Source organism: Camelus bactrianus, chromosome 8 (assembly GCF_048773025.1).
Source record: "Camelus bactrianus isolate YW-2024 breed Bactrian camel chromosome 8, ASM4877302v1, whole genome shotgun sequence".
NCBI lineage: Eukaryota > Metazoa > Chordata > Mammalia > Artiodactyla > Camelidae > Camelus > Camelus bactrianus.
The window spans coordinates 9225652-9245902 of record NC_133546.1 but is presented as its reverse complement, the minus strand read 5'-3'; the positions used below and the strand labels follow the sequence as shown (position 1 = coordinate 9245902).

Here is a 20251-nt window from a genome sequence, read left to right as displayed (position 1 = left end):
GTTCCATGGTCACCTTACAGGAAAAAGACAGGTTGCGGGGTCCCAGTGCTGTCCCCTGTGGCTTTCGTAAGTCCCTACACTTGGGGAAAGTAGTGACTTCAAATTCTCTGAATGAGGCATCTTCAGAAGGGAGACTTTTAATTCATTTTTGTGTGATTGCCAGTAAACAGTTCATAATAACAGAACAATGGGCTTTACAAACTGAAATCAACTTTAAGATGAAGAGAACATTCTTAGTTATCAGTTACCAGAATTCAAGCAGCCAGTTAGTTTTTGCATTTTCTTCACACCCTGGCAATGAAGTCTCTTGCTTCAAAAGCCTTGAGCTCTATTTGTTCTCCTGGCTGCTTTGAGAGAGGAGGTGAAGATCAGTCAGCTGCTTTAGGAGCAGTGCAAATCAGTTACTTGCATTGAGGCTAAAAGGAAGCACTGAATCTTGCAACTGCATGACAGGTGCCATTTCAGCCATGAGTGCCAGGAGCAGAACTGAGCCGCCTGGAGCCCTCCAAGAAGTCTGCATGAAGTAGTTAACAAAAGGGGAAACAAGTTTTCCGATGTTACAGGCTTTTAGGGAATCCAGGATGGAATATGCATTGTTCCTATGTGCTTGGTGGAAACAGCTTCACCAAGATGCAGGGGCGAAAATAGAGCTCTTCGGAGAAAGGCAGAGACAACCAGGAGAAATGCTTTAGACACGGAGAGGCCCTGTGCGCAACACCACGGCACAGGCCCACGGCACAAACGCGCACGGGAGAAGTTCTGCTCTGAAGTCGTCTGCAAATATCCACTCACTAAAGCGCATTCTGGAGAATATGCTAACAAAGTCCCCTCTGCCCCTCTATCGGAAGGGTCTTTTTCATAGAAATGGTGAATGGTATTACATTCCTCTTTGCCCATTCTTAAAGGAAAAAATAAAACTTAAATGTATCAGTTACCAAAGGGAGTTACTAATTTATAGCTGGGAAATGATCATTGTCGCTCTAGCTAATTTGTTGCTGGCATTCTACCCATTTTAGCTTTCTTTAAGGAAACAGGCTGCCTTGAAAAGAGATCACGTTCGCAATAAGGAAAGATCTTAGAACACAGACTCAAGAAGTACTGGGAAGGGAATTCCTGCTTAGGGAGGAAGGAGCAATTAAGGGAACTCACCTGTGTGTTCCAGACTTGAGTCTCCAGCTGCCTTCATGGTGTTGCCTCTTGGCAGTGCCGAGCACGTCCAGAGCCCAGCTCATGTCTCTTTGGTGTCTTCCCTCCCCACAGCTGCCCCTTACCCGCCCTCTGTGCAGCCAAGCAGCCAGGAGGCATCCCAGCCACCTTTCCTTTCCCCACAGAGTCTGACTCATCGCCGGGTGCCGTCGGGTTTCCCTCCAAGACAGCACCCAGCTCCCTGTCCCTCCCTGTCCGGTCGCACGTGCAGCCTTTCCTCACCTGGGCTCTCGTGATAGCCGCACACCCGTTGCCCTGCATTCATTCTTCCTGCCTCCAATGTGCCCTCCCCTCCAGCCAGAGAACAGTGCATTTGAAATACACATCTTTTTCTGGCATTTCTCCTGTGTAAAACCCCTGGTCTCTTCCTGTGCCTCTCACAGCACAGAGGAAACCTCAGAACCGTAAGCCTCGTGTGACCTGGCCCTTCCTTCTCTGCTCTCGTCTCTTAACGTCTCCCCCTCCTCACTTGATTGAGTCCCGTTCCATCCCTCACCTAGGTCTCACCTGAGGAGGGGTCGGAGGGGCCGGCATCCCTTCCACAAGAAGCGTTCTCTGACCTCCTCTGACCCCCAGGGCCCACACCTCTCCTTTACCCACACGGCGTGCTTGCAGTTGGACACTCCCTGCCCTGGTGTCTTGACTTCTGTTTGCTGTTGTCTGGGCCCACCTGTGTGCCCACCCCACCCATCAGGAACACATGACTGCAGCTGTCAACTAAACAGAAGGTATTTCTGATTAATCTTGTTATTATAGCCTAAGTAGCATGTGGCTATGCGTCTTTCCAGGAATCTGCAGTTCTTAAGTCATTGGCACTTGTGTTTATTCTTTGTCTTTGTTTTAATGATCTAAGTGCGGCCTTACCTTCACAGGGTTGATTTCTAGCCAGAGCAACTGGCTTGTTGAGATTATAACATCATTTCACCACTGGAACTATAGTTGCATTTCTTGTCACAGGTGTACTGATGGATTAACCACACCGGAAATTGTCTGCAGCTTGGACAGCTTTCGCTTCTGGTTTGATTCTGGGGACATAGCTAGTGATTTTCACTCTTCAGATATTAACTATAAAATAATCTCTACTCAATGTGTCCTTCTGTACTACTGTGGGAGAGCTACTGTGTCCCTTAGGTTGAAAGTCTGTTTCACTAGTGATCTGGATACATTTGTGGATATTATTTGTGTTTATAAAACAAAATAAGGCATCCTTTGTAATGTTATGTATACAGTTGGAGCTCTCCAAGAGTAAACTTGGCTGGAATTGGGGTTTTTCAAAGTTTCAAGTTCCTAGTTCTGATAATTATTGGGTTTAAGTGAGAAAGTGCCCCAAATTTCAATGTTAGTCTCATCTATTTTATCAGTAAGTAATCTTTTCTGGCTTCATAACTTGAACTACATCCATGGTGACAGTCCATATAGAGAAAATACATACATTTGGCAGTCACACAGTTTCCAATAAAGTGTGCGTTGCTTTATGTTCCTTTTGAGCACAACTCAGGAAGGACACTTTCAGTGCTAGGACTCTGCAGAGTGGAGCTTCTCTCCACGTGTCTTTGCTGCTAGGACGTTCTGTGAAGTGGCTTCACCGGTGTGGGGTCTGTTCCCAAAGCATTTCTTCTGTCTGTCCCTACCCTTCTCCAAAGAGCTGTTTCAGAAATGCATTCACTTTCAAAATAAACATTTCACGCTTTACCATCTCTGCCTGTTAAGGAAAAATCATGGTGATTGCTAAAACAGTATGGCCTAAATTTTCTTTTAAAGCACCAAAGTCATATATAGACTTACAGACTTTATTTTACTTTAAGTTTTATTGTAGTTGACTTAAAAACAAGATATGTAGAAATATGATTACTCTTTATGGGATTTTCATGCTGATATTTTTAACTGCTCAGTTCAGACTGTAGTGGGAAGCTCTGTTCTCCTTTCTGCCTTCACAGTGAACCATTAGAAATGGTCACTTTAAAATTGGTGTTCACTTCTGGGTTTTCTTCTCCGAAGCCAGCTCTTTCTTGACAGATGAATGTGTAACGTTTGAGAAATCTCCAATGTGAATAAAAGGAAAATCGATGAAGAATCACTTGTGTGTGTGTAGACTGAGGAGAAGGAATGAGCAGTGCTTGAGAGAAGTGCATTTCAGGCTCCGCTTCTGAATTGTTCTCATTGTAACCACTTGGTTTTTGTCGTGGGATGACAGATCTTAAACACGCACGTCTGGTCTTGACCAATGACCAATTAAAATCAAGGTCCTCTAGTTATTCTGCAGGTCTGCAAAGCCCCACGTCACACTTTGGCACTGACAAGCCTAGGGAGTCGTGCCAGGCTGGGCACGCGGCCCCGGCAAGCGCAGAGCACAGCAAGTGCATAGCAACTTGTGATGCTGCCCAGCACAGTCATTGTCACAGGGTGCAGAGCAGTAGCTGCCTCCCCAGCATAACAGCAACACAACGTTATTTTTCCTCGTTTATCAGCCTCCCTGGTGTCCAGACGTCACTGGACATTCATTGCCACAGCCACTGCAGGTTAAGACTCTGTGGCATCAGGATAGCAGTCACTTGTAACAAAACCGTCTGAGCCTGTAGACCCACTAGAAATGATGGCCCAGCGATTCACAGCCCCAGAGACCAAGGTGGGGCACTTTGCTCTTCCAGGTACATCTTACATTTTGGGAGGGTCTTACGTTGAAAATGTTTCCCTTATGTTGGTTTGTATTTTTGCCTGTTGTTTTGTTGCTCTTGTTTCCTTTTGAGAAAAGAATCTGGTGACGTGCTCGCTCTCCTAATCCATCGGGGCATTCCACGTGTGTTGCTGGGGTCAGAAAGGGAGCTGGCGGTCAGTGATGCTGCCTCTGGAAAGGGACCAGTGTCTTCTGAGGCTACTGTGGTCCCAGCGCTGATGGTCAGCCCAAGCGCACCAGCTTTCTGTCGGGAGCGTGGAAAGGCTCTCAGAGCAGCAGCACTGCCGTCCGTTGGAAAGCTTGGCTTCGTCAGAGAGGCCACCATCTTAGGTTTCCTTCCAAAAAACAAATTGTCTCAATTTCCAAAATTCAACAGAGGGCACGGAAAGCTCTTTTTTAGTGTCATGCCCATCTTGCTTGTTCAAAATTACCAACAGTCTTGGCAGTAGTTTCTGAAGCAGTAGTGAACAGGATTTCTTCTGTGATGATGACACGCTGGCTCTCGCCCCCACTTAGACAGATGGCCAAGTGCTGTGCTCCCGGCCCCGCACGCCCTGCACTCCTGGGAAGGCTCGTTTCCCTCTCAGCCACGCCCCTGCTTGGACACGACCCAAGGGGCCCCCAGCACCCAGGGTGGACTGCTTTCTAGAAGCAGATGTCCGGGAGCTGCCTTCACCCCTGCTGCCCCCTCTCCCTGGCCACTCACTGAGTGCCCCCAGGAAGCCCAGAGAAAAGCACCGCTCTGATCGTCACTTTCTACAATGGAAGAGAGAGTGGTAGACAACGGGCTGCTCTGTCTCACCGAGCGTTAGCCGTGTTAGAGGGCCCGTGCAGAGGAAGTGTAGGCTACTGGGCCGAAAGCAGGCTTGGGGAATTCTGTTTCTGCCACTTACTAGCTGTGTGTCTTCAGGCAAGTTATTTAATGTCTCTGATCCTTATTTTCTTTCTTTGTGTGTGAGCATAATGCCACCTTCCTTCCTCTAGGGATTTAAAAAATTAAATGTACCTGGAAATCATGCCAGGCATCTTTATAAGTACTTAATAAGTTATTAATATTATTAGTAATCAGAGTCTCTGTGTTCATATGTAGAAACTGAAGCTCAGAAAGTCAAGGTGATTTTTTCCCCCCAGATCCCAGTGACAGTGGAAGGTGGCACTAGTGACAGAATCAAGACCCCTGGCTTTTTAACTAGACCTTTAAAGCTATAGACATAGTTTAATTAAGGACCATTGTAACCAGCAACTGGCATCCACTACACAGACCTTTACATCTTTAACTTTTTGTTATTTTAAGTCTATTTTTAAAACCTGTGTAATGTGCACTTTCATCATCTAATGGTGATTGAAGATGCGCTATGGAGACTTGAGGAGGAATAACAGAGCTGGGCCTTTGAGGTTACTTAATTTAACCATCTGCCTGGTGGGGTTTATATTCTGATTCTCTTTTTCCGCCTTAGTTATAAACAAGTGTGCTTCAGGAACTATTAGTTTCATACACATGTTAGTTTCACCACATGTGAAACTAAATTTGGTGGAAACTTGAAAAAGGTGGCCGTCTTTCAAGATGCCTGTTTACAATGATAAAAATACTCCATCAGTTCATTCATGTTTAGTAGCTGTCATGAGTTTATTTGTGCCTCTCAGGAGGCATACACACCTAGAAGAGCCAAGATATGCACATCAATTGTTTTAATATACAAAGGGAAGTGCAGAAGCTATAAAGCTACAAAAAAAAAAAAAAAAAACAAACAAACTATAAAAGGCACAGAGTCTGGAGAAGGCCGAGCTTCCAGGCTGGGGAATAAGGACAGCCTTCACAGAGGAGGTGGCCCTGAAACTGGACCTTGAAGGATGGGTCAGAGTTGGCTGAAACTTGAAAGCAGTCACTGACTTGGAAGTAGTCTCCACAAAACACAGCCTACACATAACTTAAGGATGTGATTTATCGGCTCAGAAATTGAGAGAACAGTCCCAACAGATGCTTCTTGTTTTCTTTTGAAACAGTTACGTAAATGCTGACTTTCTTCTGTTTGAATGAAAACACCTCAGAAGGGAACCTAAGACATTGAAGTTAATGCCAGCAGTCTGCATGCTGATGTAAAGACACTAACTGTATAGGAATATGTTCATAGCCGCTGGGCGGTGTGTTTATAAGTACTGGATGACCTAGACGTTAATCAGAAGCCTCAGGGTCGTCTCAGGCCCATAGTCTCTAGTAACTGAAAGGGGGACTTGGGTGAGCTGAGGATTCACTCCTTCCTCCCAGAGCCACACTTACACCATTAGCCTTTCAGCTTCTAGAATGTTCTTTCCAAGCCATCATAAGTGTTAGCTTGCATAGAATTTCCTTAAATGGTTTGTATAATATTTAAAAGAAAGAAAAAAACCACTCAAACCTTTGCTACTTTGAATTTTCAAACAGCTGATGTTTGAACTTCTACCAGCCAGAAAGTTGTACCCACTGAAAATAGCTACACATAAAGAATAGTATAATTTTAATGACTTATGCTAATTTTTAAAGAATCTCTCTAAAAACGTTTACTATTATGCAATAAGAGCCACCAAATGACAGTTTAATGGAGGTGGAGGGAGTTGTAATCATAATTAATTTGGAACAGAAAAGCAAAGTATATGGATTTTTACCCCTCCCATTAGCTTTACTCCAAAAGTAAAACGTTAGTAGCCAAAACTTTGAAACGTTCTTTTTTAAAGTGTACTATTCACATGAGGAAAGTTTGATTTGACTACAACAGTGAAGTCTTTGCAGGATTTTGCCACATTGCCATCATCTTTCTTTTTGTGTTGTAATTTTCCTGGGAGAATTAAACCACAGCATCTTTTAAACCTCTGTCCCCTCTTCCTTGGTCTCATTACCAGAAGTTAGAAAAATGACACTGTGACAGTTGTCTCCTTCAGATCAAAGAATACTCTTTTCCTCTTTGCAAGAGTGAAGAGAAGTTTGTCTTTAACAGAACGTAGGCACAAAACTAAGTCACCAGAAAAATGTCTGTGCAGGCGTGGAGCAGGGGGGACTCAGAGCCTATTAGGGACAATGACAGCCCATCTGAGCCCCCCTTCCCTCCTGTTACAGGAGAAACCCTACAGAAAAAAGTGGAAGTCTGATGTTTGCTGTGTAATTTTAATATAGAAAAGTTAGTGTGTTTTTAATAGCATCTAATTGCAGAATGTTAAATAAGGTTGAAGGGAGTTTGGGAAATGCTTTCTCCCATATTCATTATATCAGAAAATTCAGGTCAAAGAAAAAAAATTTTTAAACACAACATTCCCACACTGCCAATTTGTTTTTCATTTCTTGACTTTTGGTTTTTGATGTGAGGATATTAATGTTAATAGTCAGACCTTTTTAAATGTTAGAAATTAATTTTGCTTGCTTTTGTAATTCCTGTTCTTATTTCAAGCGCCCCCTACCTTGCTTATCCTCCACATAAATTATTACCTGGAACACCTGACATGATTATTTGTGAAACTTGTTATTATTTAGAATTTTTACACAGTGTATTAAATAATTACTTAGCAATAGAGTTCAGCCTCTCTCTCCAGGAAATTATTTTAAGGGAACATGAAAGAATGGCCCCACCCCTTGCATAAATGACTGCCATGGTGAGAAATGACGGCCAGGGTGAACCGCCGTGGCTGTGCGTGGTCAGTGTATGTACTCCTGTGCTTTCTCTTCATATAGGCAAGGCGGCTTTCCCGGCATGAATCAGACTGGACTCATGGCTTCCAGCTCTCCCTACAGCCAGCCCATGAACAACAGCTCTGGGCTGATGAACACCCAGGCGCCCGCCTACAGCATGACGCCCAATATGGTGAACAGCTCAACAGGTAACGTTGGCAGCTCGGTGCTTCTGAGGGCTGCCCTCCCCCTCCCCTCTTCGCCCCTCAGGCTCACAGCACTGAGAGGACACAAGCAACTCGGATCATTTGGTGAAAAGGGGGACAATTCTGCTTCTCTGCTGCTTGGACACTTGCTCTATTGATTAAGACTTACAGGTTCCATTACATTTTATGTGAATTATTTTTATTCATTCTGTGTTTGTGTGATATGTCGATGTATTTGAAGTGTTACTGGAGATTGCTCGCTAAGTATATACACCGAGCTCTTTTTATCTTTGGGCACTATTCGGGGTATTGGAAGACCCCATAACAAAGTCTACTCCATTTGGTAGTGGTGGAGATAAACATACAAAATTCACATTTCAAGAGGGTGGGTATAGCTCAGTGGTAGAATGAATACTTAGCATGCACAGGGTCCTGTGTTCAATCCCCCAAATATCAATTAAAAAGAAAAAAAAATTTAATAAAAAGATTCATATTTCAGAGGAAATGATTGAAAGGCAAAACAAGGGTGTGTTTGAAATAGTTTTTTTTTTTTTCCATTTAAAGGGAAACTCACCTTTAAATGGATATATGAACCTAGTTGTTCTTTCAGTGCTATTTGCAGATTGGTCTCTACTGAGAAATTACATATTTTGTAATGGATTGTTTTAAATTTTTCACAATGCTTAATTTTTTTCAGCACATTTTATGATCTCAACAATTGCATTCTTACCAAATCCCGTCTGACTGGTGCCATAAGAGTATTCTGTCCGTTTGTGGAAATAAAAAGAATGTCTAAAACTGCACATATTCCACATTCTTAGAGTCCTGACCCACCTCCTTACCAGCCCTCTAACCACCTCGCGGTGATGAGTGCTGCTCTTTAAATGAGAACGTGCTGATGTAGTTCACCTGACCTGTTAACTTTTTCTAGCACCGACATTTTGGGTAGGATTCCCTCCTTTTAGTTAATACAGAGCTTTGCGTAGCCAGCTGTTTGTGCTTTACGACGCGTTGGAAAAACGTGCAGTTAGAGGCCAGGCACCTTCTTACTCCCTTTTTTCATTTCCTCTGCCTTTTACCACCTCCCTGACCTCTCCGTCTTTGAAAAGCCACCCCAGAAGCAGTAGTTTCTTTGTCAGGAAGGACAGACAGCTAGAGGCTAGGCCTGCATCCTATCTGAGCTTCTACATTATTGGTTTCTAGGGTCTAATTTAATAGTGCCATTCCCTCTTAAAAAAGTTTGCAGAAGAGTTAAAAATAAAAACTGCCGGTGAAAATGAAGCATTTTAAATAAATAAAAAAATGAAATAGCCCTTCCTGACGTTGAGCAGGCAGTCATTGATCCCAGCGAGGTGGATGCTTTCACATTTGAGATGAAAAGTGGCAAGCTCTCGAACAGTCTGTTAGCTGGAAGCTTCCCCTTCCCTTCCCAGCACTGTCCCAGGTAATGGGGTATTTGGGTTATGACATGATGTGTTTTGTCTGGCTTGCTGAAATAAGATTACTTCAGAGCTTTGAAACTACACAATAAATTTTCACCCACTATTAGCAATACTCATTTTTCCCTTTTTTCCTTTGGACCCCAGAGCCACAAAAATAACCAACAAATAGATGCCTTGCCTAAGAAGATTTATGTATTCCTAAGGAACAACCAATTTAATGGAGATTCACAGAGAGGATTTCTTTTTATTATTATTATTCAGATAATTCAGCTATTTGTTATTTCATACAGAGGAAGTCTGTTCAATGAAAGGCCATTTATCCTCACAGTCTTTTTGTACAGGCTAGTAGTATATTTTTTATTGCATTGTGCATTTTGAAATATTGAATTTTTAATCATTTAAACATTTATCAAATTTTCCTCTCCACATTTGTATGATTTTATTCCAGCTTTATTAAGTCAAATGCTACCTAATAGAAAGTAATCATCCAGCACATCTAAGAAATATTGACGATTTAGCATTTACTGTGTATCCATTGATAGGTACATGTGAATCTGCTATAACTGGGTTATAGTCTCGGAGGAAAATAAGAATGACAAAGGAACCCAGAATGTTACAGCGTAGCTCCTGATGAGAGTTGTGGTCTGAAGGTCTACACCTGCCTTTCCTAGAGACGGGCCAGAAGTGGCTCAGATCATCATCACATCAGTCTGCTTGGGTTGGGCCCATGGAGATATATTACCAGTGAAAACAGCAAAGCATTTTCTCCAACAAAGGACACTTTTGGAGAAAGTGCAGACAGTACAAATGATGGCCAGAGCTAGCAGTGGGGTTTTATGAACCTCACTTAGCAGCTTATGCAACTGGCGTTCCAGTATCCTCTTTGCTGGGTTCAAACAGTTGTGCTGTAGACAGTGTGTAGGACCAAAAAAAGCCCTCCTGTGTAGTGACAAATTGTCACAAGCCTCAGTGAGCAAGTAACTATTTAAATGGAGTCAGTGCGCGTGTGACTGTGCCAACCCTTCCTTCACGTCAGTGCAAGGGAGTAGGGTGGTAAGCAGTGGGGACTGCTCCCCTCCAAAGGAGACTTTTTAAAAAATTATTTGAATTAAAAGATTAGAATCGTGTTTTACCATGGGCAAAATTATAAATTATGTACAACTTTGTTAAATATTCCCTTATATAATACTTGTGTTGTTAGTTACATTGTACTTATTTGTGTTTTATTTTACAATATTCATTAGTCATAGAATTATCTGAGTGTAAACCATCTCCTTAAAGAAGACATCAGAATTCCAGGAAATTTATCTACCATCTGTGTTTCTAAGTTTGTCTCACCAGAAGTCACTGTACAAAGTGCAGGGCATTTCCATCCAAGTAACCTACAGATTGTAAATGAGCAGCCCTGTGCCGCCGTGGCCAGGCGCTGCCACCTCAGAGGTAGGTAGCACAGGGAAGTTTCAGGGGATTCTTGATCCAGCCAGAGACAAGTGTTTGTCCTGAGCTTTTCTCATATCCTTTGTATGCGTTAGTATTCTTTATATATTGCCATATATAAATACAGTCATGAATATCTACAGATATAGATAAATAGATAGACCCTTTTGTGTTTTCAAAACCAAGGAGTAGAATATTTTACAGAGTATAGTATATTATTTACCATGAAAAGAAAAGAACTATTTGTGGGTTTCTGGTCCTATTTTACCGTCTTCTGGGAGTGATTTTGCAGCCTTGCAGGGAGACTGAGCTAAGGAAGCTGGGAGAGTAAGAGTGATGTTTAAGTTCAGTTTTACTCACACCATATGTTCTTTACGTTCTTTTTGAATACATTAAATCCAGGGTGGAATAGCTGCCTTAGGACCTTGACCCACACTTACTTTAAGAAATCATTCTAGCTCTTAAATTCCAATGGTGAAGCCAGAGGCTAGTACTTGAAATGTATTTACAGTGCTCACATAGCACTTTCTGCAGTCACAGATTCTTTACTGCCCCTTTTTACGTCTGAACTTTACGTACTGGATTACTGACGTCACCAGGAGAAAGAGCAGCGCCTTGATTTAACACATCCTCACAGTAGTGGTGGTCTTTCTTTTCTGGGAAAGGAGGGAAAGGTAGTGCCTTGGGAGGCCTGTGGCTCTTTGCAGTGATTCATTGAGAACTCTGGTAAGAAGTCAAAAATAAGCATTTCAACAAAAGGGATAGTAGAAGCCACAGTAAGGAAAGACCTTATGATCCAGTTAGTAAAATAAAACTTACTCTGTAGGCAGGACTGTTAAATAAAAATGTTACTCTATATTCTATCCTTATTTATCTCTCAAAATAAGAAAGCAGTGTAACTTTAGAAGTACTTACGTTTACATACCCAGATGTCCATTTTTTAATATATAATAGAAAATGAATAAGTTTGAGGAATTTCAAGCCAACATGTGTATACTTATAATCATCTAAGTGTGATTTTTAAATCACTGTAAATTATTGTTAATTATCATCATACAATATTGACCAAGTTCTTTATGCTTAAAAATCGCTTTTGTGTACAAGGACACATTTAATGCATGAAGGAATTACTAAGAAATTACTGTTTCCTATTTCTCAAAAATAATACTCAGGCATAATGTATTGTAAACACTGACAAACTATGTTATAACCGTAGGAGGCGCACGACTTAACAGAAGACGTGTGTCCATGACTTTGCCCCTTTCTCAGGAATTGTGTGGCTGTCGTTCCTTTGAACCGTCCCTGTGAATAACTAGCGAGGACATGTGGGCTTTCATAAAGAAGCCCCTATTTCCACACTCATCCTGCTATTTTTCCCTTCTGTTCATCTAAAAAGGATGTTTCTTAATGTACAGATTTACTAATTCATATCTTGCTAGACCTGAGAGGTAAAACTGCACGAAAGCAATCCACTACTTTGCACGAGGCTGTCTTCTTGGTGTAATATCTCTCAGCTGCTTTTTTGAGGTTTCACACATTCACAAAAATAACAGCATTTTTAGCTGATCCCAATAGATTTTTCTCTGCAGCTGCATCACTTGAAAAAGCTTTTTGTTCCAGTTCTTAAAGTCTAAGTATTGAAAGTAATTTGAAAAAAAAAAGAAAAACATCCCAATTATGATTTGTGTGTGTGGTGATGACTTCAAGGGCTGACTGGGCTGCAAATGGGCTTTGAAAAACGAGCCAATGTGCCCATGGAAAATACAGGCATTTCAAAGTGCATCATTGAGTGTGCTGATGTAAACTCATGGGCACGTGGCGGGGTAGGCTTTTTTGGCAGGACCTCTGGTCTCAACCTGCAGTGATGCTAACGATATTAGCAAATTAGCACCACAAAGCTTGCCAGCTAATTCGCCAGAGCCCTGCTCACTCTCTCACTGCAGTAATTAAAACTAATTATTTTCTAAAACATAGTAATACACGAATATATGCAATAATCATTTTGTAGTGGGCAATCTGTGGAGCCTTTTTTTAAAGCTGTTTTTTTTTCCTGGCACGTTACGCTACATGTGCGCTGCCTTGCTTGGGCCAGCACTTCCATTTGCAGAATGTAAAGTGGGTCCTGTTCATAAAACCTCAGGTTTACTTTATTTTGCAATAGGAATGTTTCCTGGTTTTCACTCATTTATAAGGCTCGTAATTCTCTCCCCTCTCCCTTTCTTCCCTCCACCTCTCCTCACTCTGCCTCCTCACACAGCTGTTTGGTGTGGTGCTCACAGCCCAGTGCTGTGCAGATGGCTTGCACAGTGGGGTTCTGCAGAAATTCAGCTGTTACTCCCTGGATATCGACACTGATTCCCTACTGTAGCCTTGTTCTTCCTTTAAAAAGAAATCTAAACCCATATTTTTAACTTGAAAATCTCTGTTAATAATTGTAGTAAATGTATATAAATCAGTTATTCTTTGGTGAACTTTTCATTCTAAAGCCTAGATGAACTAAATTGAATTTGAGTCTGGAGATAGAAAATGAGGTTTGCTTGGGAGCTGTGGTTGCCTCTTGAGCTGCTGTGGGTGCCTGACCTGGGCATTTGAGCTGCTGCTGAGGACTGATGTGTGTCCACACTGCACCAAAATGAAAGGAAACCAGCCCCATTGCAAAATAATTAGAAATCCTTTCCTTCAAAAATTACTTCTGATGATTGTTTTTAAAGTTGTCTGTTACAGCTGTCTTCCATTATTGCAGCCTAGGCCATAAGTAATAGTTAACAATTTTTGAATGAAACAATAGAAGATGGCAAATTATTTTATAGACTATGGATTGTGTGAATTTAGAAAGTTAGGGAAGCACTAAATCTTCTAGTCAACAATAAAAATAATCCAGCATTTACTTTCAGCACCTAATGAACAGTTTAGATATCGGGCATATTTCCACTTGTTACCTACCCTATTAAAGCTGTAATAATTTAAAATAATGAGATTGATAAAAGTTGACTTTCAGTGGTTTAAGTCTTGAGTAAATGATCGCTTCCCACCCGCCCCCAACCCAAGATAAAAAAGGATTGCCAGAATGTCACCCTACTTAGATTTCAGAAATTCGTATTCTCTGAGTTACAATTTCTTTTTCCTTTTTTCTTTTCTTCGTTGGAGGGAAATTCAGGTGCCCTGTGCATCACTCAGTAGCTTGTGTTAGCAGGAGCACAGCCTGGCGAATCACACGTATAATCCTAAACTCTTTCTCCTGTTTTCGATTAGCATCTATGGGTCTTGCAGATATGATGTCTCCTGGTGAATCCAAACTGCCCCTGCCTCTCAAAGCAGACGGTAAAGAAGAAGGCACTGCCCAGCCGGAGAGCAAGTCGAAGGTACTCCTCTCTCCTCTGCACGCGGTGTGGGGCCTGCCTCGCTGAAGCTGCCATGTGGCTCTCTCCTCCCTTTTTTGCATTTGGTTTCTTCTCTGCATGCTTCCATCGTGTGCGACATGTTTGCAGTCTTCTTCCCCCACCCCCTTCATGGTGTGGATCTGAAAGTTACTAGTTCTTAAAGGCATTTAACTCGTGGCTGGGGGAGAGGGGCGGAGGGACAGGACCCACTCAGCGAAATGCTTTGGGGGTGGGGAGAAGGAAGGGATCTTGCCTGGTTTTGATACTTGCAGCCATTTTCTCTGCCTTCAGTTTATAGCTTCCTGTTTTGGCCGCCCAGCAACAGCAACATACTTACTATTTTGCTTTCCTGCCTTATTTGATAAATAAGGTGAACAGCTTTTTTTTTTTTTTTCCTTTCTTTCTTTCATAAGTGGTAACCCATGCTTAGCATTCCATGTAAGCTTGAAGTAAGCATGGTGACTTAGTGGCCGTATCCAGCATCCAGCAAACTTACCAAGTTATACTAATTAAGAATGTTGTTTTAATACCTTTATATGTGTGTGTGTTTGTGTGTTTGTTTGTACATGTCTTTATATATATCTATTATATATAAAAATTAGTCTGTTAAACTGGATGTGCTTTTTGTTATTTTAAATAAAGTTTGCCCTACCTTTGTCATTTTTTTTTTTTTTATTCCTCTACCACAGGATAGCTACAGCTCTCAGGGTATTTCTCAGCCCCCAACCCCCGGCAACCTGCCAGTCCCTTCCCCAATGTCCCCCAGCTCTGCTAGCATCTCCTCATTTCATGGAGATGAGAGTGATAGCATTAGCAGCCCAGGCTGGCCAAAGACTCCATCAAGCCCTGTAAGTGGCTCTGGTTTTTTGTTTTTTTGTTTTTTGGGGTTTTTTGATAATTAATTCTACTTTAATGCTTGCTTATTTGTTTTATAAGACCTTTTCTTCATAATTTATCCGTGAAAGGTTTTTCTTTATAATTATACTAGTAACAAAATGAGTAAAGTTTATATGCATCATATAAGTTGCTTTCTGGTAATGAAACCGCTGATATAAAGAAGCGTCTGTATACAAAGCATGCGATTGTGTTTCTGGGTCCAAACTCCTTCACACAGTGATTTTTGTTTAAATGTCTAATCCATTGTGCACTTATAGAAGATCTTTCAAATGAGTTAACTTCTCCATTTACATGGGGACTAATAGCAGCCGTGGAGTAAATGACAAGTTTGGCCTTTGGCCTAAATCTTTCATGGGCTGTTGTATCTGAAACATCTTATTTCAAATCTTGAAAATGTAAATATTACATTGGACATGGTTTAGCATATTATCAGCCTGCTTGGTTTCAATCTTCTTGTCAGAAATTAACAGAAAAGTTGTAGAAATAAATGTTAGTGCATGTGAATATTTTGAATGCTACTTTTAAATTAATATGTGGCTACGTTAGAATCAGCTGAGATAGAAAAATTATATCCTGCACAAGCCTGCTGATAATCTTGAAATTAAGTGTTGATTTCCTTATGATATACAAAAAACAAAAGTGGTAATGTACATGTAAGGGAATTTTTCTAGCCTTAATATTCTGTCTGTAGAGCTAGGGCTTTTTTTTTTTTCCTACTAAAGAAATTAATTCTGTGCCATTAAAAAAGAAGAAGAATGGCACTGTAGTAACCTTTATTTTATATTCGTATAGGGAATCAAAAGATCTTTAAAAAAAAGAAAAACTTAACATGCAATTACTTGCCAAGAAGGCTTAATTAATACGCTAATTTTTGTAAGACTGTGTATTGAAGAGCACAGCCCAGGAAAAGCAAGTTGGAGGGAAGAAGACTCTGACTGCAAAATCTGGCAATCTAGTCAAAACCCCAAAAGGAAGCTGCTATTAATTATCCATTCGCTGGTTTAAACAGACAGAGCTGAAGGTCTGAAGACATGGTGGTTCCAGTAAATGTTTGTAAAATTCATGTGGAGCTCTCGTATAACCAGCATTTTCCTTTTCAGAGGAAGAAAGGGCAATATTCGCCCGTTACCTTCTCAGTAGACGTATGTTTCACTTTTTGAACAACTGAGATGCAATGAAAAATGCTTCTAGTGCCGTTAAGCAGAACTAATCGGAAAGGAGAGTGAAGCTCCTTAATTTTGATGTCTTTGTGTTATTTGCTTTGAGTCTCAGAAGGCAGCCAACATTGTGGGGGGTTTTTCCCCATAATCTACTCTGGGTTTTTGTTTTATTTTAATCATAGGAAAAGCATTTTTGAATCAGTAATACCCCCGAGTTAACAGGTAGAACCTCAGTTGTAACTTTTCAAAAAAGATTTATTTATTGGCTAGGAGGGAAGAATTTCAGAGGTTGAAAATAAATTTTAAGACCTTAAGATAATAATTAAGAATAATAATTTGTTAGTAACAAAGACTTCTAATAGGCCATATTATATTTTTAAAATTCCCAAACTATAAAAAGAGTGACTGAGGTATTTATTATATTTTAAGTTACTAGTCACATTATGCCTAACCAATGAGTCCTGTAGGCAACTATTATCAAAACCCTACTTTCTACTTAAATATGAGAAAAAAGAAAACGGAGTTGTTGATTTCATTTTCCAGCTGTAACATAATTATACTTGAAATTGCATATAACTTTTCTCTTTTTTTCTAAGTATTTCCACATACATTATCTCTTCCTTACCATAACCATCATGTATAAAAATTTACAAACAAACTTCTGGCTCCAGCTGAACAAAAGGAGATGTGATTCAAGGTGGTAGAAGGTAGTAGAGGATTGCTTTGTATTGAGAAAACAGCCCCTCCCTTGAATGAGATGCTATTTCAAGAAGGGAACTAAAGGAGATTATTATGAAGGACTTCAGATTATCTCTGCTATCAAATCACTGCATATATATATATTTGAGGAGTATTTAACTTCTCTTTCTGAGATGTAACTTTAACTTGTACTTAAAATTGCTCCTAACAGTATCCCTAATAAAGCCTGTCTAATAGTAGGCCTGAAATGGACTAAAAACAAAGATGTTGTATGCTTTGACAGTGTGCCGTGGACCAACATTGTTTTGTTACAAAACATTCTAAAATAAAAATAAACATTTGTACATACACATGCGTATACACATATTACCAGGCATATGGTAAAGACTGCTGAAATGTAAATCTGCCTCAAAGACTTGAGGAAAAGTGTGCTTATAGACTTAATTAAGTTATATGCAAGGAAAACATTTGTGCATTTGTGGCACCATAATAATGTCTTGCTGTAATTTTTCAGTAATCTCCATTTCTTTTGCTTACCTCCACGACAGTTTCATGCAGTGGGGTACTGTTTTTACAACACTGAAGCAATACAAGATGGTCCTACTGGCCTGGAAAAGTTAACTGTCTCTCTGCAGCCCTAGTTTTTTTTGCCCATTGTCAGTGGGTAGAATGTAAATGACATTTATCCAAAGGTCACATCATAGCTAATGTCTATGAATAAAAGAAGTATATGTTGAGTCTGATCAGTGATCAAGTATATAGTCTTTATTTCCTAAGGCTTTTGTTCCTTTTAACGTCCTTTCTCTCTGTTCGGACACCCAAATACTAGCTTTGGGCATGGGCTAGCTACTGAGCAGCCCTCAAGGCTGGGGGTGGAGATGTTACATGCCCACCCATCCCTTCTCAGCCTTCAGTCTTGCTAGATTGTGTCCACATTCACTTTGCACCTCGCTCGCTGAAAACCTGTTTATAGGATATTTTAATCAGCTGTTAATTCTTACTTGGATGGTGCCAGACTTTTCAAACCTTTTTCGTTCATTTGAGTGTTTGCTCAAAGACAAATATGTACTGAGTACTTTCAGTATGTGATCACTGTCGGTGATTCAAAAAAGCACAGACCTGCCTTGTGGAACTTAAGGTTTCATCAGGAGAGCGGAGGGCAGACAGCTAATCCACACGAAACGTCCATCTCTGTGCACTGTGAGACCAGGTGCCACCAAGGACAAACAAAGCCTGTGATGATCACTCAGGCCAGGAAGCCGGCGTCCGGGGAGGCCTTTCCTAGGACCTCACTCATAAACTGAGGCCCGGCCACTGTCTTTTCCTACAGAGGCATTTTCCTACCTTTTGGCACCTTAAAAAATGTGTTTTTGAAGATCAAAAAAGTATGAAAAATAAAACAGTTCTATTAAAAACTATTATCTTCATTAAGGTTTTGTAATTCTACAAGAACAAATTGAGACATGTGGAAATTAATTAAACTTTAGTTCATTTAACAAAGAAAGGTAAGAAAAGTTAAAATACGGATAGTCAGACTAAGTAAATGATTCCTTTAGGCCCATTTCAGGTTACGAGAATCCACTCCTTTCTAATAGAGACAAACACTTCAGAGTCTCATTGCTTGGGTGGTGATTAACTGCTCTCCCGGAACCCTTCCCCAGTCTGGGTTCAGAGAGGACCAGGCCAGAAGTGGCAGTTGGATCTTGGATTCAGGATGTTGATAGAGTCACTCAGAGTGATTGTAAATTGAAATGATTGCTTTTGTATTTCTTATCCTTAAATTGAATCTCAAACTTTTACCTCTCAATTTTTCACAAATGAAATGCAAGGGAGAGATTCATGGTGGTGGTTGTTTTAATTGATTTTAGGTGATAATGCTTTTTTCTTCTGGTTCTTATTTCAAATTTTCATTTTTTCGAAAAGATTGGACCCACTTTTTTCAGTGTACCCCCCCCCAAAAATCAGTTCTAGGATTTAGAAACCTCCCGTTAATAACTACCTCATTAATGATGCCAAAGCTTCTGAAATGTTCCCAGTATGAGAATGTGGTGTAAAATGTGTTAAAACAGTTTCTTTTCCGGGTTAGATATTCCTTGAGTGTAAGAATATGGTAAATCAATTTTAAAAACTTACTTGGATGTGGAGTACGTTCCATATTCTGGTACATGCATGGTGTACAGACATATAGGGATATGTACACACACTTTAAGTTCTCATCTAAAATAATTTTTAAGTGACTTTCTCTCTAGCTTCAGCATCAACATAAATTCTAAAAGATTACACTGTTTTTATATCCTACCACTACATTTTTTATTTACCTCAACTGTATGACCCATTTATATATATCTGATGTAAAGATTTTATGCCTCAATAACCCTAAAGCTGAAGGCTTAAAATTTTAGCAAAAATAGGTCGGGAAAATTATGTTAATTGGAGGGAAATCTGCCACTCACCAGTTGGATTAGCTTCATTCTCAGGCATCCTTTCTCGGGCCCTGCTTTTATGAGGTCATTTTGCTAAACAAGGTGGCATCAAACCTCAACGGCATTGATGTTATTTAACCCCTTCTTCATTTGAGCAATAATGTTTAAAATTACGTTAAGCTAAATATAATGAAAAAGTTAAGAAAACGCCCATTTAAAATAATGGCTGTACATTACAAATGATAACCTAGTAAATAAACATGACTAAATGAAGTATCTTATTCCAAGGAAATCTTCATTGAGAATTCAGAAGTGATTTTGCACAATAATCACTCAATTGCAAATATTACAAGTACACAAATATTGTCACAGAGACATAAAAGAAAGGAAAAATAAGCAGTTAGGCTGCTTAGGACACAAATTATTACCTTCCCAGTTCACATAATCCAGAGGGTGGGCATCAGGTATGCAGAGACAGCAAATTTTGACATTTTAGTATCAAATATAGTTAGAAAAATAAAAGACCAGAATTAGAGTATCAGGATAAACCATGTGGGCACATAAAAGTAAATGTGTATATTTATCCATAGATAAGCAGGGAGTATGAAATAGCACGTGTCTGTGGTTAAAGCACAGTTGCTTAAGAGATGTATTAAAATAGTTACCTAAATAGACCCTTAACTTAGCAGAGAAGTTCAAGAAATCTTAAGTAGAGAAAGCTGGTCGCCATGAATGAATGCCAGAGTTTTCACTGGCCACAAGTTTATAAAGCCGTCAAATGAGCGTGGAGCCCATACACCACTAGGTCCTGTGACGTGTGACCTGCCTTGTGTTTGTCAGCAAGTACCACGTGTTTGCTCTTCCTCCAAATGATTTAGTTTCAATGAAGACACATACTGACCATTCATATTTTGACAAGGAAACATAGGAGTCCATGTAGATTTGGGGCTCTGTGATGTGAAATTTTAAATTCACTGTGATCATTCAATGAGCTAGCAGCCTTTTGTTTTTAAAAATGACATTATGCATCAGTAGATCTTGCCTTCTGGGATTCAACGCTTATATCAATAAAGTAAAAAAGGGCTTTGTT

The 20251-nt window shown here is 40.3% G+C and overlaps 1 protein-coding gene across 8 annotated transcripts in view; it reads left to right on the top strand.

Annotated features, from left to right (window-relative positions):
* Positions 1-20251, top strand: part of ARID1B (AT-rich interaction domain 1B) — a 378713-nt gene that overhangs the window by 331351 nt on the left and 27111 nt on the right. For 5 of the 8 annotated variants that reach the window (XM_074368091.1, XM_074368089.1, XM_074368090.1 and 2 more), the window contains 3 exons: positions 7581-7726; positions 13855-13964; positions 14672-14830. In XM_074368091.1, the coding sequence (XP_074224192.1) occupies positions 7581-7726; positions 13855-13964; positions 14672-14830 (415 nt within the window). The remainder of the gene's footprint in view (positions 1-7580; positions 7727-13854; positions 13965-14671; positions 14831-20251) is intronic. The other 3 variants (XM_074368093.1, XM_074368095.1, XM_074368096.1) reach the window with 1 other exon arrangement.